Here is a 19,302-nt window from a genome sequence, read left to right as displayed (position 1 = left end):
TATTACGGTATTCAACTTTAATTTGTAAAATAAAATAATAAAGTTATAAAGTTATTATAAAATATAAATTATTAATTACTGTAAATTATTATTATTCATATGGGGTAGTATTAATACCAGGAAAGTATTGAATCACAATTATATAAATATTTATAATTATACAATTTCCATTAAACTATATTTTAAAAAATTGTCTTAAATTACAAATTTATAACTTTTTTATTTAATTTCAAAATTTATTTTGTCATAAATCCAATCGACATAATTGGAAACTTTAGTATATATAGTGGGATATAATTTGATAGCACAAGGAATACCAAAAGATACGATTCCTATCACTTGAAACCTGCCGTCAATTTTCTCCATTAAAGGACCGCCAGAATCACCCTTTAAATAATATTAATTATTAATTTATAATTAATAAAAAATCAAACATACATAACAAGTATCGTGTCTTTCATAGCCTCCAAAACAGATCATATTATCATTGACTTCAGCCAAAGTATCGTATTGTCTTTGACATAACTCTTGTGACAATTGGGGCACAACTATATTCATCAGTTTGTCTGATAAATGGCTATCTTTGCCCAACTGTCCCCAACCGGCAACTATTGCAGCACTGGGATAAATGTGATCACTTTTAGGCAAACAAATGCTATTAATTTGATAATTATGTAAATTTGGTTGTAATTTGTAAGGAATAGGTTGTTGTGTCCGATAGATTGCAATATCATTGATATTACTCTCTCTATCCCATTCCTCGTGTATCAGTATTTTTGCCACTTTCATAGTAATGCCTTCGTATTTATTTAGATTATGAAATCCTATTTTTATCAATAGATTTGATTCTTTTCCTATAAAACTTAAATTAAATAATTGTTTTACAAATTATTTCAATTGCTATAAAATATTTATACTTATCAGCGCAATGGGCAGCCGTTAGTATGTGATAGTCATGTATTATAGCACCGCCACAAAAGTGTACATATTTTCCGGCAACCAGTTTATTAAGCGATACGATCCACGGGTATTGCCATTTGGTGGTCTCAAAGCCGCCAACTATTCTCAAATTGGGTTTTCGGGTATCGGGTTCTAAATATATGCCATTTGTGTCAACTCTGTACGGCATAACAGTCGGCGGATTGTATTTATTGAGACCACAAAAGGGTGCGTTCAAGTTATTGGTGTTTAAGCTAAAGGACTTCAAATTATCGTAATATTCATTGTCGTAATATTTCCGATAATATGATAAACACATTTCGTAACAATGCATTTTGTGATTACAATAGTATTCACATAAGTCACTTGAATTTACTAAAAATAAATATTAAAAATTAAAATATTGAGTATGAATAACAATTTCTTTTATTTAGTAATTTATTGTTTTTACAATTACCAATATTTAAATAAAATAAAATAAATTGTAAACTGCTTTTATTGATATTTAACATTATTAAATATTATATATCACAATAAAATAATTTCAATATAATAACTAATAAAAAATAAATACCATTGGATAAAATACATATGGTTTATTTAGTCAATTTTTAATTAACAGTTAATAAATGATAATTATTCGAAATAATCTCATTTCAGTGACACATAAGTTGTGGTAATTGTGTATATTTTTTCATTTTATTTTTATAATATCAAAAAAGTCGTAATACAGTATACTATAGTCTAATAATAATACTATAATAATAACATTATTATACATAAAATTGATTTAATAAACTATGATTACCTAATAAATTAAGTTATTTTAAGAAAATAGTTAATTAACAAAAACCCCAAATTTGTCGAATTGATTGGACAGTGCTTTAAATAGTTCTTCCATAAGATCGGGTTCACGACGTATGAGTTCCCAGTTTTCACTTTTCATTACATCTTTGCGGTTGTTTATAATAAATTCAATCGACACTGATTTCAATTTGACAGCTTTGTGTAGGTGTGAGAGCACAAGTATCTCAGGAGCTGACTCCACATTAAGACTTGATGTAAGATATTGTTCGCAAAGATCACTCAGTTGTGGTAATTCATACTTATCTGCGGCTGACAACAACTCTTTCGATACTTTCGACAAATTGGTTACTTTACCGGAGTATATAAAGTTTAAGAGTTCTTCAATTACTTCTTTAGTCAAATCGTCAATTCTGATAATATTCTCCCGATTTTCCGACATATCCGAAGAAAACATAGCGTTAAAAACCGGAGATCTGGCGGATAATATTGATTTATGTGCCGGCAGTTCAGTTCCGTCTACTATAAGCTTGACGTCGGAATACTTTCCCTCTTTCAACAAATCGGAATAATTTTCTGATAGATTCAAATCAAACCTCTCGAGTGTCTCCAACGGATCATTAATTGTAAACAAATATATCTTTAAATAAATTCAACACAAAATATATATAATTAGTAATTAATTAAAATTGGTATCAAATGTGTTATACATCGCAAACAACAGTAATCTTATTATTTTCAACCAAATGATTGCTTAGATTAAAGAGAGCTTCGCGTGTAATAAATGACTTAATGCCAGACGACTTGCCATTAATAAGTTGAACCGGACTTCGGTTGGGATCACCGGTTCGGGAGCCCTGAAGTGAATTAGACGCCTGTCCGGGAAGTGGCGGTGAAAACTCAAACCGTAAGATATCGTAATTTTGTGCTATCAATGGATAAATAAAACAGTAGTTAATAGTAAATTAAAGACTTGTTGAGTTCATCACTTCCAATACCGACCAGAATTAAGAGCCACACTGTCGGCACTGAAGAATTGCGACCATCTTTGGTCTGAACTTCGCTGTCGAAGTGCTGCAGAAGTATTAGTATTGCTTTGACTATTATTGCCATTATTGGTGATCAATGAAGTATTGGATTTATTTGTTGTGATATTATTGCTATGAGTAAAGAAATGACATCCAGTCTTGACATTAAACCTCTGACCAGTGGACACATTGAGTAAAGCAAACGTATATTTAGCCCAAAGAGCTTTGTCTCCGGACTCGCGATTCAAGAATAATCCCAAATACTCGTAACCATCGGTGATATTCTTGACAATCGGCGCCACAATCACTGTCCACGAACTGTCCTCCGCGTGAAATACCGAAGATTTTATGAGATTGTGGTTACGTTCGCGGATGTTGTCCACTGAATACTCGTACGTAAATTGATTGACATCTGACCGCAGATAACATGAATATAAACAACTGTTTGATATCGACATCACTGTCCAACATATGAGTGACAGTTGAGGTCGATGTCTTTGTCGGTGATAGTGATTATCTCCTAATTATGGCTTAACATTGCATCCAATGTTAACATTCATTCAATGTTTATATCAATACTAATACAGTATTATTGTAAACATTGTTTTGAAATCATTGATTCATAGATTATTGGAAAACATAAATAATGTTAACTTTAATAATGTATTTAATATTTGTTTTAACATTTGGTTTATTTTATTTATTTCAGACAAATGTGATTGTGATGTAATTTACTGTATATATAAAAATAGGAGATTCAATGTTATAGCAAATTAAAAAAAAACTTGGTTTAAATTTATATGATATCATATATTATTTATCTACATTTCAAATTAAATAGCATAACAATTGTATAAAATATATTTATATTAATAACATTTGATTAAATATTATCCAAAAGTGTTTTGTATAACTTATAAAAATAAAATATACTAAAGCCGTAGATAATTGTATTGATTAATCCAAATATCTATTAATTAAAAAAATTATTTCAATATTATTAAGTAAAAAATGTGTAAATACCTACCGAAGCGAATATTTTACCGACAAATCCCGGCTCTACTAAACCATTGATATCACCGGCATTTCTTGTGGACACTTCAATCAATAATATCACTGATATTAACAAATATAATGAAAATGAAAATGAGTTTAATGTGATTTCCTATACAAAAAAAAACATTGAATATAGTATTTGGTAATAAATTAATAATATTTTAGTAAAATTCAATTAAATTATTCATACAAAAGGTGTTTTTGGTATATTATTAGCCGAATGTATTGAGAATATATAGCACAACATTGTTATCGATGACCACATTAATGAAGACCATGATATCAATAGGAAAGCCGTTTCAGCCTTTCCTCCCACAAACCCCATGTATGACCCGCTGTACGGATCATAGTTGTTATAACAAGTGATCAAAATTGTTAGGAAACATATCAAACCAAACAGCTATTTAACAATAGATTTAATTAATATTTTAAAAAATAAGTAATTTTACATAAATTTTAAAAAAATATATATTTGATTACTATTTGAATAGCTCTTAAAATTCCACATTTACTCCGACAAAATTCACTGTTTATATCAATTTGAATGTATTTAAACTCATAGTTTCTGATGGTATTTACAAAATTATTAAATGACATTATAATGATAATTAAATTACTAAATGATCATGGTCAATCTATTCAGACATATTTTCAAATAATATATTCTACAATAATAAAAACTTAAGTTAATGTCAAAATTATACTGTATATAAATTAATATACAAAATATATTATACATGTATATACTCTACGCCCAACATTTCCTTATAATATTCCCAATTATAATGGAGAAACACATTAGTTATATTCAGTACAACAGTGTATAGTGTTTGGAGAAAACCGGAAAGTTTGCACCGATTTTCCTAACAAACAAACAGTACTTTATTTGACTGAAGTGCTTATTATAGTAAAGTTTTCCTATTTTTAAACTAAAATCTAATACTTAATTGCCATCACTTGTATTGCTCACAACAACAACATATGGTTCATCAAAACTAGACAATCCATACAACCCATGCGTCAGTTATTTTGTAGATATACTGTGGTTGCAGTCTATCTTCAAGATCTCAAAGTTTATATTATTGATAATAATAACAGAAATATAAGTCTATTAACGTTACATACAATTCACTCACTTATCATACGGTATCGACTCTCAGAATTTAATTTATTAATTATTTTTGATTCATTATTTAACATATTATTTAAATAATTTGAATATAATTTATAATATCATATAATTTGGTAATAATTTTATTCAAAATTAATAATTTAATACAGATTACAAAAATATGAATGTTATAATATAAAGCATTTATTATATGCAGCAGTGCTAACAATAGTAAAAATTACTAACACTATAGACTATAATTTATATGATTTAAATAAAGTATTAATTAATTATCATTAAAAACATATTTTTATTAAATATTGAATTATGAGAACCCGTATTATGTTCTTTTAAAAAATCTCTATTAATATAATTATTTTTTATATAATAAATATGGTTAATGTCATGTTTCCATAACAATTTGTCTTATTGTGTATATTATAAACAAAATGTATAATTTTTAATGCACTAAAAATGTAGTTATAATTTTTAAAGTTTAAGATAAACCATAAAATTTCTATTAAATATAACATAAAATTTAACTAAAATTATATTTTAAAATAAATTCTGATCTATTATTAATTTTAATAATTTCTGTTAATATTCAATATTACAATTTTTATTTAAAAGTAAGTGATAAACAAACATTATTAAATATTTAAAATATATGTAAAATTTATATTATTAATAAATTATATTGAGATCTGAGTGAGATTTGTTAAATAATTTTTAAAAATTTAACTCAATATAGTCTTTTGTTATCTAAATAAGTAAAATATTTATTTACTTATATTACTAAATTTATATAAAATATTATTGATTAAACATATAACATTAATAGGTTAAACAAATATAAATTTTAATCTACTCTATTGAGAGTAAACCTTAATTTTGAGATAATCTTTCATTAAATGATAATTCATTATTATATGAAAATATGATAATTTAGTTATAAATGTGTTTTTAAACCGTTTGTATTAAAAGTCAATGAATATACATTTTATTCAAGCATTCTATTGACATGTATTAACATTTTATTAAAATTATATACTGGACTAATGTAAATGTGAAAACTTAGTAGAAATATATACAACTCATGATAAACTAATTATAAAAATATTTATAATCGCTTAAAGTTGATAATTTACTTAGGTACTGTACTGTACTGTAGTTTAATGATATGCTATTTTAGTTGTATAAATAAAATATCCAAATATTATAGTATAAATAGCTGAGAAAATAGTATCACAAAGTTATAAATTGTTTTCTATTGAATTTTAACAGAAAAACTAAAACAATATTATTAATAATTATTATTTAAATTATAGATTTGCAAATCTCTCAAATATACAATGCAGTCATCAGTTAAATTAGTAATCTTATTGATGTCGATGTCATTAATGTCAATGATTGATAATACTAGAAGTGATGATCAATATGTGCCTAAAGGTATAGCCGTAATAAAGTCGAATACAGTGAATGGTTTGGTTTGTTTCCAACAATCGGCCGACGGGTCAGTGGTTACGGTCAGAATTAATGTGACTGGTTTGGTGCCCAGCGGTAATCATGGTTTCCATGTCCACCAATTTGGTGATCTCAGCAATGGCTGTATGAGTACCGGATCGCATTTCAACACCAATAACTATACTCACGGAGCGCCTACCGATTCAATGAGACATGTGGGAGACTTAGGCAATATTGTGGCCGATAATGACGGCAAAGTTGTGATGGCTTTGAATGACACTCAAATCAAACTGAGCGGTCAAAACTCAATCATTGGACGAGCCGTTGTTTTTCACGCTATGGCAGATGATCTCGGAAAAGGAACGGGAGATAAGGAGTCGGAAAGTAAAAAAACTGGTAATGCTGGGGGACGGGTAGCTTGTGCTGTCATCGGTATTGCTAAAGTATAATATATTAATACAATAGTATTGATTGTTACATATATAGATTTCTCATTTTATAGATTATTATAAAAAAATTCAAATAACTGTTTTTAACAATTAATATTTTCAATTAATTTTTTAACAAATTTTAATGTAATTTATTTAATTTGGAAAAAAGTTAATATTTTTTTATAAATAGTCATTTCAATGTGTTGTTTATATGATTTATGATTATAAATATATTTTTATAAACTAAAATTGTAATATAGAAATCTGATTGTGTTGTTAAAATAAAAGATTTTAATTAAAATTAAATGTAAAATTATTATAGCTTTTATTAATAAATTTAAAATACAGTAAATAAATGATTTTTAAAAATTTTTGTCAAAAATTTTTTTCTACCACTAATTTAAAAATGTTATTCATATTTATTTAATACGATGTTTAATGATAATATAAAAATGATTGTATAAATAAAAATCATTGATTAATATTGAAAACTCGATTCTATTTCAAAATCAATATATATTTTACTTATTTTCACTACAGAATTCATTATAAAATTAAATTAATATTATTAAAAAATATAATAATATTAAGAAATTATTTATATCATGATAATTGAAATGTCTATTTAAATGCTATATAAAATTGAAAGATTGTTTATTAAAATTTTGTTATTTAAATATTATAGTAATGTTTATGTTTTAATTATCTTATTCTTATCAGTAAAAAATAAAAGATATCTCTATTAAAATTAAGAAATAATAAATATCATGAAGTAATAAAATAATGCTAATGTAATGTAACCAATAATGTATAAAAATAAATTATTTACAAATTTTTTTAATTTAAAATATTATTCAATCAACAAAATTTCAAATTATACAAAAAATGAGATTCTTGTAAAAAGACTTCAATCAGTTTGTGGTGACAATAATGTGTCGACAAATGTCTCGGTTCGGGAACAACACGGAAAAGATGAGGGATTTTATCCCACAATACCTCCCGATGTTGTAGTGTTTGTATCCAACACACAACACGTCAGTGATGTCCACAAAATTTGCTATGAAATGAATGCACCGATTATTCCGTACGGATCGGGAACGGGACTCGAGGGTGGAGTTAATGCCATCAATGGAGGCGTTTGTATTGATTTAAAAAATATGAATAAAGTTATTGAAGTTAATAAAGAAGACTTTGATTGTGTGGTTGAGGCCGGCATTGATTGGCGTTCACTAAATGAATATCTACGAGACACCGGTCTGTTTTTCCCAATAGATCCCGGTGCCAGTGCATCCATTGGTGGAATGGCAGCTACATGTGCATCGGGAACTAATGCAGTTTATTTTGGAACAATGAAGAAAAATATACTAAATCTGGAAGTGGTTCTACCAAATGGTGATATAATTAACACGAGTGGACGCAAATGTCGGTCTCGCAAATCATCGGCCGGTTATAACTTGACGTCATTTTTTGTCGGTAGTGAAGGAACTTTTGGTACAATCACTAAAATTTGTCTTAAACTTAGCGTAAATCCTATTTGTGTTTCTGCGGGTGTCTGTAGTTTTCCCGACGAAAAATCGGCCATTCATTCAGTCATTGAAATTCTTCAATCAGGTATTCCTGTCGCTAGAATTGAGTTCATGGATTCAATTGGTCTGCAGGCGTGTCGTGATTATAGTAAAATAGATTTACCGGACAGTCCAACAATATTTGTAGAGTTAATTGGGTCGACACCTAATCAAGTGACACAACAATCATTAATAGTGGAAAATATTGTCACTTCTAATGGCAGCACAAACTTCAAGTCGTCGACAAATAGTGAAGAAAGAAAAAAACTGTGGAAAGCAAGACATGAAGTTCATTACGCTTTCAAACAAATCAATCCAAATGCCAGTGCTATCATTACAGACGTTTGTGTACCCATTTCAAGACTAACTCAAATCATACTTAAAACAAGACAATTGCTTAATCAGTACAGATTGACAGCACCTATAGTTGGACACGTAGGCGATGGTAACTTTCATACCGATATTTTTTTTGATCCACAAAATAAAGATGAAGTGAGTCGGGCTAAGTCTGCGGCTAATTATATCTGTGATATGGCATTGGAGTTGAGCGGCACCTGTACTGGTGAGCACGGGGTTGGAAGAGGTAAGGTTCATATGGTTAACAGACAATTTGATAAAAATACCATAACATTAATGAAACAATTAAAGAAAACAATTGATCCCAAAAATTTAATGAATCCACAAAAAATTATTGATATCTCTGAGGACTAGAAATTATGTCAAAACTATTTTTTTTTTGTATTAAATATTAATAGTCTTTATCAATACTGTACTAAAATTTTATTATAATTTACAGATGAATAAACAATAATTAGTAAAACAAATTATTAATATACTGTATTAGTTAGATCTCCACGTAATAAAATGTGTATCAATAGTTAACACGTGCAACAATACTTACGCGCTTACAATTTATTATCAAAAGTATATTTTATTTATTAATTTTTTATTTAATAAATTAAAATTATTAATAATCGCGCGACACATTAAAAGTAATTGTTTGCGTCACACAAATTTGATACAAACATTGAACAAATTATATAGTAGTATAGATTACTCCTATTATAATAACGAAAATGAAAACTAAAATTATTAAAAATATTAGAAATTATTATTATTTTACTTTTAGAGATTGTTATTTAAATATTGTAACTAAAAATTAAAATATTATTAAAACTGAATTTATTGTACTGTATTTATGTTATTGTATATCAATTAAATTAATTGAAGTAAGTAAAAATTCTCTATACATATTCAAGCATTGCATTATTACTATTAGTATACAGTAAATACAATAAATTATATAATTTATCATAATTAATAACAAAGTCAATAACTATATTTTATTGTTTATTTTTTATTATAATACTGTATATTAATTTGTTATAACATTTTATAATATATATATAAGGTAATTAAAAAATATAGTATAAAGATAATTTGTAATCACATTATTAGTAGACAATCAATTGAAATATGCTTGGTATGGTTGTGACCATGAGCAATTTTAGTTTCAATACATTTAATTTTACCAATACATTAACCTAAGTGTACTATACTGTATAAATTGAATCAATACAACTTCAACATAAATAATAATTTAATTACTATATCAATGATTTACATGCATTTGTAGCGACAACTGTATCGACCCTTTTGTTTGTGTGTGTGTAATGTGGTTAAGGATTCATTGATTAACGTTAATCAAAAAGATAGTCTTAAACAACAGCGGCGGCAATGATAGTGGAGATGCTATTAATTACATTTAACTGGTCGACCATACATTAACTTTAAAAGTGCCCAATAGTAAAGTTATAGATCATTTTAAACTAAATAACATTGTAATTGTTTATTTTTTAATTAATTGTACGATTAGCCAGATAATTACAGCCGACTATTATTTTTTTAAATTTTAACAGTAGACTGTAAATTATCTGATAAATTATATAATTAATTAAAAAAATGACCAATTACAATATTAATCAGTTCTAAATTACCTACAACATTGCCCTTGGTCACTTTTAAATTCAACGTATTGTTGACCGTATAATTGAAATTAATAGCATCGTCACTATCATTGCCGCCACCGCTGTTTAAGACTCTCATTAATTATGTAATTAATGACTATTTCATAAAATTCATATATTTATGCAATCGATAATTTAATATTAGTTAAGCTAAAACTGTTAATATTATTGGTTGTATAGATTAAAGTCACACCTTTTTATAGTTTAAAAGTTGGTATATAAATGATTTGAAAAATTGATATTTTTATTCTTCTTTTATTAGTTTGATTTCAATGAATAACTATATAATATAATATAACTTTAATTATACTGTATATAGCAAGCAATAAAATTTATTTAAAAAATGCTTAAATATCAATTGAGAGGTTGTGCCGATTGGAGAGACCAGAAGTTGTCATTTATGAGCTCTACATGCGATCAAACATCCAAACTATACGACTGTACACTAAACCAATTGTGTGGGCTTTACGATGACCAACAATATGGAGGGTTTATGAAGACAATGGCAGATATGACTGCAAGTGATCCCAACTTTGTTTTGGGACAATGTTTGACATTAGGTATGGAATTAAGTAGTATTAATGTCAATACTAGTCATCAACTAAAAGAAAAAGTCAATCATTTGGTTGATCTCATGGATAATAATAAAATAAATTATAATAAACGCGAAGAATTGCACGTAAAAGCTATTCAACATTTGGCTGATCTGAATATAAAGAGTGCCTTAAATGTCTTCGAAGAGATACTAACGGAATGGCCGACTGATATTCACGCCATTCGTTTATCTCATGTATTATACTTTGAGAACGGATTGCAAAATCAAATGCGAGACTCAATTGCACGGGTATTACCACATTGGAAGCACAGGTCGATACCAATGGAAGGTTATGTTCACGGGATGTATGCGTTTGCATTGGAAGAGACAAATATAATGTCAAAAGCAAAGATTGAGGCAGAGTTGGCACTCAGTATGAATGACTGCGACGGATGGGCCACACATGCCATGTCTCACATTCATGAGACCTGTGGTATGAGTGACACCGGTATTAAGTTTTTAAAAGATAGGGAAAACAAGTGGACTAAAGCTAATTATCTTTCGTGTCATAACTACTGGCATTTGGCACTTCATTATATTGAACAACAAGACTTTGACAGAGCTGTTGATATATTTGACAGTGAAATCTTGAAAAGGGCTTCCAGTGGGCGCTTCGGTAACATTACTGATGCCTCACAATTACTGCTACGATTGGATCTAATTGATTCAAATTGTAGTGTTGTTAATGATAAACGATGGCAAGAGGTATATAGTATAACGAAACCAAATTTAGACAAACCGTATAGATTGGGATTCTTTGACATTCACTTTCTGATTGCATGTCTGGGCTCTAAACACGAGGACAGTGTCGAGCAGTTTATGATCAAAATTAAAGATTATGAAAGTAATGAACAGTGGTTGACAACGACACGTACTATAGTGAATGCATTGATTGAGTTTTATCGACAAAACTATCAAAAATGTGTTGATTTGCTTCTGGATGTTAGATATACCACACAATGTATGGGTGGAAGTAATGCACAAAGAGATCTATTCAATCGTGTCCTTACAGTGGCGGCCATAAAATCGCCCGTTAAATGGCACAACACATTAGCTAATAATTTGCTAAATGAAACACAAAGTTTTCAATTGAATTAACAACTAGTGAATGATTTGTTAGTATATATTATTAATTATATAAAAAATAAAAGTAAATTAAAAAAGTTTTTGTGGATTCATTAAATCTTTGGGATCAATGGTTGCTCTCAAACGTTTCATGAGATCGATGGCTACAGAATCATATTGTTGTCTCATAAGTTGCACTTTTCCTCTACCGATCCCATGTTCACCAGTACAGGTGCCGCCCAACTCCAGTGCAATCTCACCCATAGTATAAGCCGTAGACTTGACACGCGCTAACTCTTGACTATCATTGGGATCAAACACAATAACAGTATGAAAGTTGCCGTCACCGACGTGACCAAACATAGGACCCGTCACTTCATTACTTGCTATCAATTGTTTTGTGCGTACAATCATTTCAGTAAGTCTTGAGATGGGAACACAAACATCGGTAATAATGGCCGTAGAGTTAGGTTTCATAGCTTTGACGGCGTAATACAATTCATGTCTTGCTTTCCATAATTTTTTTCTTTCTTCAGCATCTGTAGAGCAATTAAAGTTTGATCCACCGTTTGACACAACAATATCGCGAACCATAGCTATTCTTTGATTAACCTCATCGTCGTTGGAACCGTTAAACTCGAGAAACAGTGTCGGCGTCTCTTGAAGTGATACTTTACTATAAGAACGACACGCTTTGATGGATACGTCGTCCAAATACTCAACTCTAGCCACAGATATGTTTGATTGAAGTATTTCAATGACTGAATTAATGGCCACTTTGTCATCCGGAAAACTACAGACAACTGCGGCAACACAATCGGGTGCAGCGCTTAATCGCAGACTTATGTGTGTTATGGTTCCCAACGTTCCCTCACTTCCAATGAACAATGAAGTCAAGTCATAACCGGCCGATGATTTGCGAGACCGACATTTACGTCCACTCGTGTTAATTATATCACCATTTGGTAGAACCACTTCAAGGTTAAGTATATTCTCTTTCATTGTACCATACAACACGGCATTAGTTCCCGATGCACATGTAGCTGCCATTCCACCAATGGATGCACTGGCACCGGGATCTATTGGGAAAAACAGACCGGTGTCTCGTAGATATTCATTTAGTGAACGCCAATCAATGCCGGCCTCAACCACACAATCAAAGTCTTCTTTATTAACTTCAATAACTTTATTCATATTTTTTAAATCAATACAAACGCCTCCATTGATGGCATTAACTCCACCCTCGAGTCCCGTTCCCGATCCGTACGGAATAATCGGTGCATTCATTTCATAGCAAATTTTGTGGACATCACTGACGTGTTGTGTGTTGGATACAAACACTACAACATCGGGAGGTATTGTGGGATAAAATCCCTCATCTTTTCCGTGTTGTTCCCGAACCGAGACATTTGTCGACACATTATTGTCACCACAAACTGATTGAAGTCTTTTTACAAGAATCTCGTTCTTTGTATTGTTTGTTAATTTTCTGTTAATTGTCTTAATTTGTTGACAAAGTTGTAATCGTTTTAATAATAAATTATTTTTAATTATAAACATTTTTAATTAACATTACAATTGTAATTTTGATTTAAAACAACAATTAATTAACACAATTAAGTAATAGCAACTGTTTATCGTTTAAAATGTTTTAATAATCAATTTGTTTATATTTATATTATCAAAATACAGTTTTTGTCGATTAAGTAGACTTTTATATTAATATGTTTGCATTATTTTAATAAAAACATGAATATCCTTGAATATGTCCTTGATAAATTATGATATGATAGATACAGTATAATACAGTATTTATAAAACGGTACAACAGTATTAAATAATGTAAAAATTTGACTTATATTTTAAAGTGTTATTTTTTTAATAATAAAATATTAACTTATAAATTGAGTATAATTTTATAAATTAAATAAAATTCAACAATAAGTTAGTTCTGTATATAAAAATAGTATAAAAATACAACAAACTATAATACTTTAAGATAAGTTACAAAAAATATTATAAACAAAGAGTTAATAAATTATTTTTATTTATAAAAATAGCCAAAACTCTTGTCTTTAAATTAATGAATTAATTGAATTCTGTCGTCAACTCCGGTATAAATAACTGAAGTTTCCTTCAAATATTGAGAAACAATTTCATAGTCGAGGGCTTCACTAGTAATACGTTTAATATCACGACTTTTGAGCATTTGATAGCCGTCTCCTCCGTCGGCTATATATTTAGGAACAATCACTTTGTAAATCATAGTTTCATTGAGTGGCCTAAACTCGGGAACATTACAATCGGAGCAGCGGACAGACAGAGTGTCCACTTTGTTGTAATCGGATTTTGTTAGATTGTAAACGACTCGCAAACCAGAAAACTGTAGAAACTTTCCGCCGCCCCATATGTCATATCGGGAGACACTATACTCTAACATCTCTTTTAATAATTGTCCTAAAAGTTTAAATAATATAAATAATTTTGAAAATAAATGAAATATTCATTAAATGTCAATTACCAGGTATTTCAAGAATCATCATATTATTACTGAAGGGTAATGTTGTGATTAAGTGCTCTAATGTAATGTTGCCGCCAGTGGTCGACGTGTCGATTGTGGCCCGAATGCCACCTCCATTGGTGACGGAAACGGCCACATCAGTCCATCCGTTGCCCGTTTGCTGCCTGTTCTTCATGTAATAGACAACCATTGCTTCGGTAATAAGATTACCTAAATTACACTCTTCTACCTCACACTTGTAGCCGCCCTCAAGCAAAACATTACTCTTTCCGATTACTTCTCCATATTTTTCACGTATTTGTTTGTCATAACCATTAATTTCTTGCGCTATAATTGGATCTAATGAAAGCAATCATAAAATAAATGTCAATACAAGTAAATTATAACTGGCGTAACAAATACCTTCAGCATATTTGTTATCTAATAGTATGGGCTGTCCATCAAATCGGGTTATATTACCGTCGGAGTCAAACTCTAAATTAATTAAACCTAAATATTTGCCGTTAGCGTAGGCCTGAAGAATAATAGTCTGATGCGAGCCATGGTTTACAACAGTCGGATATTTGTCGACCACGTCCTCGACGGAAGGTTTTTCACCTGAATATAGCAATGTATGGGAGTGTCCGCCGACTATGACATCGAGTTCGGGCACATTCTGAGCAATTTCTACGTCCCTAACAAACCCTGAGTGACCCAAACCGATGATTATCTTAATCCCTAAACTTTGCAAATGTTTTACTTCTTTCCTAATACTTTCAATTTCGTCGACAAATTTAATTGTTTTGCCCGGATTTGACAGAAAACTGGTTTCAGGGGTTAAGTATCTGTAAATTATTATTATTATTATTATTATTATACATATGATTAATATATATATATATATATACATATGTAGATATATAATTATTGGTCATTTTAATTATTGTACTGATATTTATAAATTATGACTACAAAAATTAGCTATAAATTAGTTATAAATGTCTGTTTGTTAATATAACATAATAAAAAATATATTAATACCCAATAATCCCGATTTTGTGTTCATCTACTTCCAGAATAATTGACTTTTTAATTTTGCCATTAAGTCGCGGCTCATCTGACACATCGATATTACAGCAAACAGTTGGGATCAGATGTCTTGTGTCGTCCAGAAAAGGATAATAACCTTCTATTCCGTCGTCAAACTCGTGATTACCGACAGTCATGGCATCATATTTGAGTAAATTAGTGAAATGGGAAACAATACTTGATTTATACAATGAGTACCAAACGGTTCCCTGAAAGCTATCGCCAGCGTTGAGAAACAATGAGTTTTTATGACTTTCACGCAGTTTTTTTACCTAAAGTTTTATGACATCTTTAAATAATTTGATGTAAAAATTTATAAAGATTTATACAACTATACCTCTGCGGCAATGCGGGCGATACCACCAAAACATTTCCCAGATTTTATAGACTTTTCATCGCAAGGACTACTCCACACATTTACCGGTGCAAAGTGTGAGTGAAGATCATTGATATGAATTAATGACAAATTAAATGAGTTAACCGATACAATGCTACCATATATTATAACATATGGCAAATAAATTAACAAAAACTTTAAAAAGATATTCATAACGTTTTTCTTAAAGTTATCAATTGTTGATTTTTGAATCAATTAAAACAATTGTAACAAAATAAAAAACAAATCATTCAAATCATTGAAAATAAATTTTACTTTAAATAATTAACTCAATAATGATTAATGATTTATTAAATCCAATTGTTATGTTAAGACACTCGTTTGAAAAACGAAGTGATGATAAACTCATATGACTTCAAACTTCATTGATAATACCAATACTGTTAATGTTTATCAATTAGTTTTGCTTTTAAATACTTTTGCCAATCAATCATTGATTTGTTAAACATTGTAGAAACTGTTTTTAAAAATATTTATTAAAGTTTTAGTACACTATTATTATTATTATTATTATTATTATTATTATTATTATTATTATTATTATTATAGAATAATAAGTTCTTCATTTAAATAATATTTAAATATAAATTAAATTAGTAAAAACAAAGTTATGAAAAGTATATAAATATAAACCCCAGAGTCCACCCCTTGATGGTAATGTTCCATCAATTTATTGATAAGATATTAATTATATTAAATAAAATAATAGGAAATATGTTATACTGTATGTTTAAATTATCGTATAATCAATAAGTCAAAAAAAAGATAGTAATATTTAATATGAAATAAAATGTCTTTTTTGTGAAATTTATGAAATGCTTACCAATTAATAAGTCGCTTGAATTCAACTTATAATGTTTGATCATTAACTCTTTAAACAAAAAAAAGAAAGAAAATAAATTAATGTAATTAATTGTCAAAATATATACTCGTAGTTATCTTTATAATAATTGACTGTAAACTACTAACTACTAACTACTTAATAATAAAATATAATAATAAATGAATATTTAAAAAAATATATAAATAATTTAAGTCTAGTAAACGTGCTATTATGTTAAAAAACATAATCACACGTTTACTAGACTTAAAAAAAGTCACAATAACTTTAAGTGATTTATATATAAATTATATATACAGTTTATACAATATATAAATATTAATATACAGTATTGAAGTAATGCATGCATTAGTGTATTTATCACACGTCAAAAAATGTTCAAGGTTGATAATCATATATTTTTTAAAACATAATACACCACTTTTTTAACGATTGCTAATTTTGATAAAACTAGTTATTATATTGTAAGTTACAATTTGTAAATAATAGACTAGTTTAACTTATAACATCACAATAATTGCATTGTTTTTATTATTGCATTAAATATTTTCAAATGCTATAATCTTTATTAAAGTATTTAATAATTTTTAAATAAAAATATGTAACATATATTTGTTTATTAACATCCTTTATTTGTTTCCTTATTCAATAATACAACATAGGATTGATAAATATTTGAAAATTATTGTCACCTTTTCCTGAAAAATAATACAACAATATTAATGTTAATTATTTTTGATGTTGTAATAGTACAGTACTACACTTGAAAAATGACATATTTTCTAATAAATAATGCAATTATTATATTTTTTAAAATATTTCAATCTTTAGATTTAAATAAATTAAAATATAATATAATATTTATTAAGATTTTTAAAGTTTTTAAGTGATGTAAAAAGTAAGTCAAACTTACAATTTTTATTAAAATATAATATAATTTTTATATGAATTAAAATAATCTACTTTAATAAATCCACATTGAAATGTAATATGATATCCATTGATAATATAATAATAAATATTTTAAAAATTAATTATATTTAGATATAAATAATCTGTAATTAGATAAAACATGAATTATACGATTAGATATTGATTACTGAAATAGACCAATTGTAACATGATCATATTAGAAAATGATATAAATAAACAAATTAATACAATAAAAGTTAGATAAAATGATAGTTACTACTAAAGAAAAATGTTTCAATAGTATTAAATACATAATAATATTATACCATTATGTATTATGTATTATTATATTTCATTTTTGTAATTCAATGTATTAATATATATTACATTTATATTATATTATCGTTTAATCCTGAGGATCAGTGATATATTATTTGACAACCTTAAAGATACAGTTATTTTTTGGTGTCACAAACAAATCATATTTACTTTATTTAATTACAAATCCAATAAATTAAACTAATATTATTTGATTAAATATAATTTTTGGTGTCATTGACTGTCATTATTTTAATAAATAAATAAATCTGATAATTATAATTAAGATAGAATAAAGCATTATTTGATATGTAAATAAAATATTTAAAAAGAATATTAAAATATAAACTTTTATATTATATTTAACACAAATTATTGCTTTTTTATTTCAAGCATACGATTGTTGTTTTTAAATGTAATTATTTAATTAACTTATGTTTAGACAGTATTTTTAGTTTAACATTTGTATGCAATTTTAAATAAAAAAGATTAACATTACTTTAGACAAATTAAAACTTAGTAATTATTAAAAACAATATTCATTAAATACTATATAATTGTAATTAATTTTATATTCATTTTTTAAAAAACATTTTTAAGTGTATAAATAATCTTGAGTTATCATATATAATACATATAAAACTATTGTATACTTATTTAACTTAACTGATAATTTTCATTTACAATGTATTACTGAAATCATTGAAATATCAATTAAATATAAAGTAATTTTAATGACAAATTAATAATAAATATATTAATTTATATTTTACATTTTTTTGTATTTTAAAAAGTTACATTACATATGATTTATGAAACACATCTTAATATTTATCATATTACTAACAAATAAATGATAAATATATTTTAATTAATTAATTAAAAATATATTTTAATTAAAGCTTATTGGAAGAATTAAATATGTATAATTTATTATATTAAAAATATACTAAAACAATTTTTACACAATTATAGTTATTTAATCAAATATTTGTTTCACATATGAAAAATTCAGTGATGCGACTAAACAGTAAAAAATGTGAAAATAGTTGTGATTTTAAGTATTTGCCAATAAATAGTGTTTTCATGAAAATCTACTTAAATAACTATATAATTATTATAATTTTAGAGGACAATCATATCTCGGGAGAGACCACACA

At 27.3% G+C, this 19,302-nt stretch overlaps 7 protein-coding genes across 7 annotated transcripts; 2 read left to right on the top strand and 5 right to left on the bottom strand.

Annotated features, from left to right (window-relative positions):
* Positions 1-240: 240 nt before the first annotated feature.
* On the bottom strand, positions 241-1,288 carry LOC128961469 (trypsin-1-like; the record flags this gene model as incomplete). Its single annotated transcript, XM_054307713.1, has 3 exons — positions 918-1,288; positions 439-862; positions 241-387 (listed from the first exon to the last, which is right to left on the bottom strand). Coding segments are annotated over exons 1-3 (927 nt in total), but the record flags the coding sequence as incomplete, so codon positions are not given.
* Positions 1,289-1,762: 474 nt separating this feature from the next.
* On the bottom strand, positions 1,763-3,396 carry LOC128961468 (speckle-type POZ protein-like). Its single transcript, XM_054307711.1, has 3 exons — positions 2,746-3,396; positions 2,454-2,671; positions 1,763-2,383 (listed from the first exon to the last, which is right to left on the bottom strand). The coding sequence occupies exons 1-3, from the start codon at positions 3,227-3,229 to the stop codon at positions 1,778-1,780; spliced, it is 1,308 nt and encodes a 435-aa protein (XP_054163686.1). The 5' UTR covers positions 3,230-3,396; the 3' UTR covers positions 1,763-1,777.
* Positions 3,397-3,654: 258 nt separating this feature from the next.
* On the bottom strand, positions 3,655-4,536 carry LOC128961571 (uncharacterized). Its single transcript, XM_054307822.1, has 4 exons — positions 4,308-4,536; positions 4,018-4,227; positions 3,799-3,936; positions 3,655-3,741 (listed from the first exon to the last, which is right to left on the bottom strand). Exons 1-4 carry the CDS (start codon positions 4,422-4,424, stop codon positions 3,655-3,657), a joined length of 552 nt encoding a protein of 183 aa, XP_054163797.1. The 5' UTR covers positions 4,425-4,536.
* A 1,640-nt stretch (positions 4,537-6,176) lies between these two features.
* On the top strand, positions 6,177-6,866 carry LOC128961855 (superoxide dismutase [Cu-Zn]-like). The gene has a single exon (XM_054308156.1). It carries the CDS (start codon positions 6,291-6,293, stop codon positions 6,849-6,851), a length of 561 nt encoding a protein of 186 aa, XP_054164131.1. The 5' UTR covers positions 6,177-6,290; the 3' UTR covers positions 6,852-6,866.
* An 855-nt stretch (positions 6,867-7,721) lies between these two features.
* On the top strand, positions 7,722-12,118 carry LOC128961570 (tetratricopeptide repeat protein 38-like). The gene is made up of 2 exons (XM_054307821.1): positions 7,722-8,981; positions 10,791-12,118. The coding sequence occupies exons 1-2, from the start codon at positions 7,898-7,900 to the stop codon at positions 12,116-12,118; spliced, it is 2,412 nt and encodes an 803-aa protein (XP_054163796.1). The 5' UTR covers positions 7,722-7,897.
* A 17-nt stretch (positions 12,119-12,135) lies between these two features.
* Positions 12,136-13,677, bottom strand: LOC128961037 (probable D-lactate dehydrogenase, mitochondrial). Its single transcript, XM_054307240.1, has one exon. It carries the CDS (start codon positions 13,643-13,645, stop codon positions 12,176-12,178), a length of 1,470 nt encoding a protein of 489 aa, XP_054163215.1. The 5' UTR covers positions 13,646-13,677; the 3' UTR covers positions 12,136-12,175.
* Positions 13,678-14,022: 345 nt separating this feature from the next.
* On the bottom strand, positions 14,023-16,262 carry LOC128961973 (protein 5NUC-like). The gene is made up of 5 exons (XM_054308316.1): positions 16,012-16,262; positions 15,627-15,946; positions 15,009-15,430; positions 14,607-14,945; positions 14,023-14,542 (listed from the first exon to the last, which is right to left on the bottom strand). Exons 1-5 carry the CDS (start codon positions 16,222-16,224, stop codon positions 14,166-14,168), a joined length of 1,671 nt encoding a protein of 556 aa, XP_054164291.1. The 5' UTR covers positions 16,225-16,262; the 3' UTR covers positions 14,023-14,165.
* Positions 16,263-19,302: the final 3,040 nt, after the last annotated feature.

This window comes from Oppia nitens, unplaced genomic scaffold, assembly GCF_028296485.1.
Source record: "Oppia nitens isolate AA-2021 unplaced genomic scaffold, nextdenovo-longstitch-racon4-pilon3 scaffold5_pilon_pilon_pilon, whole genome shotgun sequence".
In the NCBI taxonomy this organism is placed as follows: Eukaryota; Metazoa; Arthropoda; class Arachnida; order Sarcoptiformes; family Oppiidae; genus Oppia; species Oppia nitens.
This window is presented reverse-complemented; position numbering and strand designations above follow the sequence as displayed.

Bases quoted from the DNA above. Each gene is read 5' to 3' on its own strand.
- LOC128961468 (XM_054307711.1), bottom strand. From the start codon at position 3,229: ATGTCGATATCAAACAGTTGTTTATATTCATGTTATCTGCGGTCAGAT. The intron at 2,672-2,745 runs GTCGGTATTGGA...ATCCATTGATAG, and splicing joins CAGTGTGGCTCTTAATTCTG to CACAAAATTACGATATCTTA. The intron at 2,384-2,453 runs GTATAACACATT...ATTTATTTAAAG, and splicing joins AGATTACTGTTGTTTGCGAT to ATATATTTGTTTACAATTAA.
- LOC128961571 (XM_054307822.1), bottom strand. From the start codon at position 4,424: ATGTCATTTAATAATTTTGTAAATACCATCAGAAACTATGAGTTTAAA. The intron at 3,937-4,017 runs GTATGAATAATT...TTTTTTGTATAG, and splicing joins ATATACCAAAAACACCTTTT to GAAATCACATTAAACTCATT. The intron at 3,742-3,798 runs GTAGGTATTTAC...TTTAATTAATAG, and splicing joins TCGGTAAAATATTCGCTTCG to ATATTTGGATTAATCAATAC.
- LOC128961855 (XM_054308156.1), top strand. From the start codon at position 6,291: ATGCAGTCATCAGTTAAATTAGTAATCTTATTGATGTCGATGTCATTA.
- LOC128961570 (XM_054307821.1), top strand. From the start codon at position 7,898: ATGAATGCACCGATTATTCCGTACGGATCGGGAACGGGACTCGAGGGT. The intron at 8,982-10,790 runs GTAAGGTTCATA...ATCAATTGAGAG, and splicing joins TGAGCACGGGGTTGGAAGAG to GTTGTGCCGATTGGAGAGAC.
- LOC128961037 (XM_054307240.1), bottom strand. From the start codon at position 13,645: ATGTTTATAATTAAAAATAATTTATTATTAAAACGATTACAACTTTGT.
- LOC128961973 (XM_054308316.1), bottom strand. From the start codon at position 16,224: ATGAATATCTTTTTAAAGTTTTTGTTAATTTATTTGCCATATGTTATA. The intron at 15,431-15,626 runs GTATTAATATAT...AATAATTTACAG, and splicing joins CACAAAATCGGGATTATTGG to ATACTTAACCCCTGAAACCA. The intron at 14,946-15,008 runs GTATTTGTTACG...TGCTTTCATTAG, and splicing joins AGATAACAAATATGCTGAAG to ATCCAATTATAGCGCAAGAA.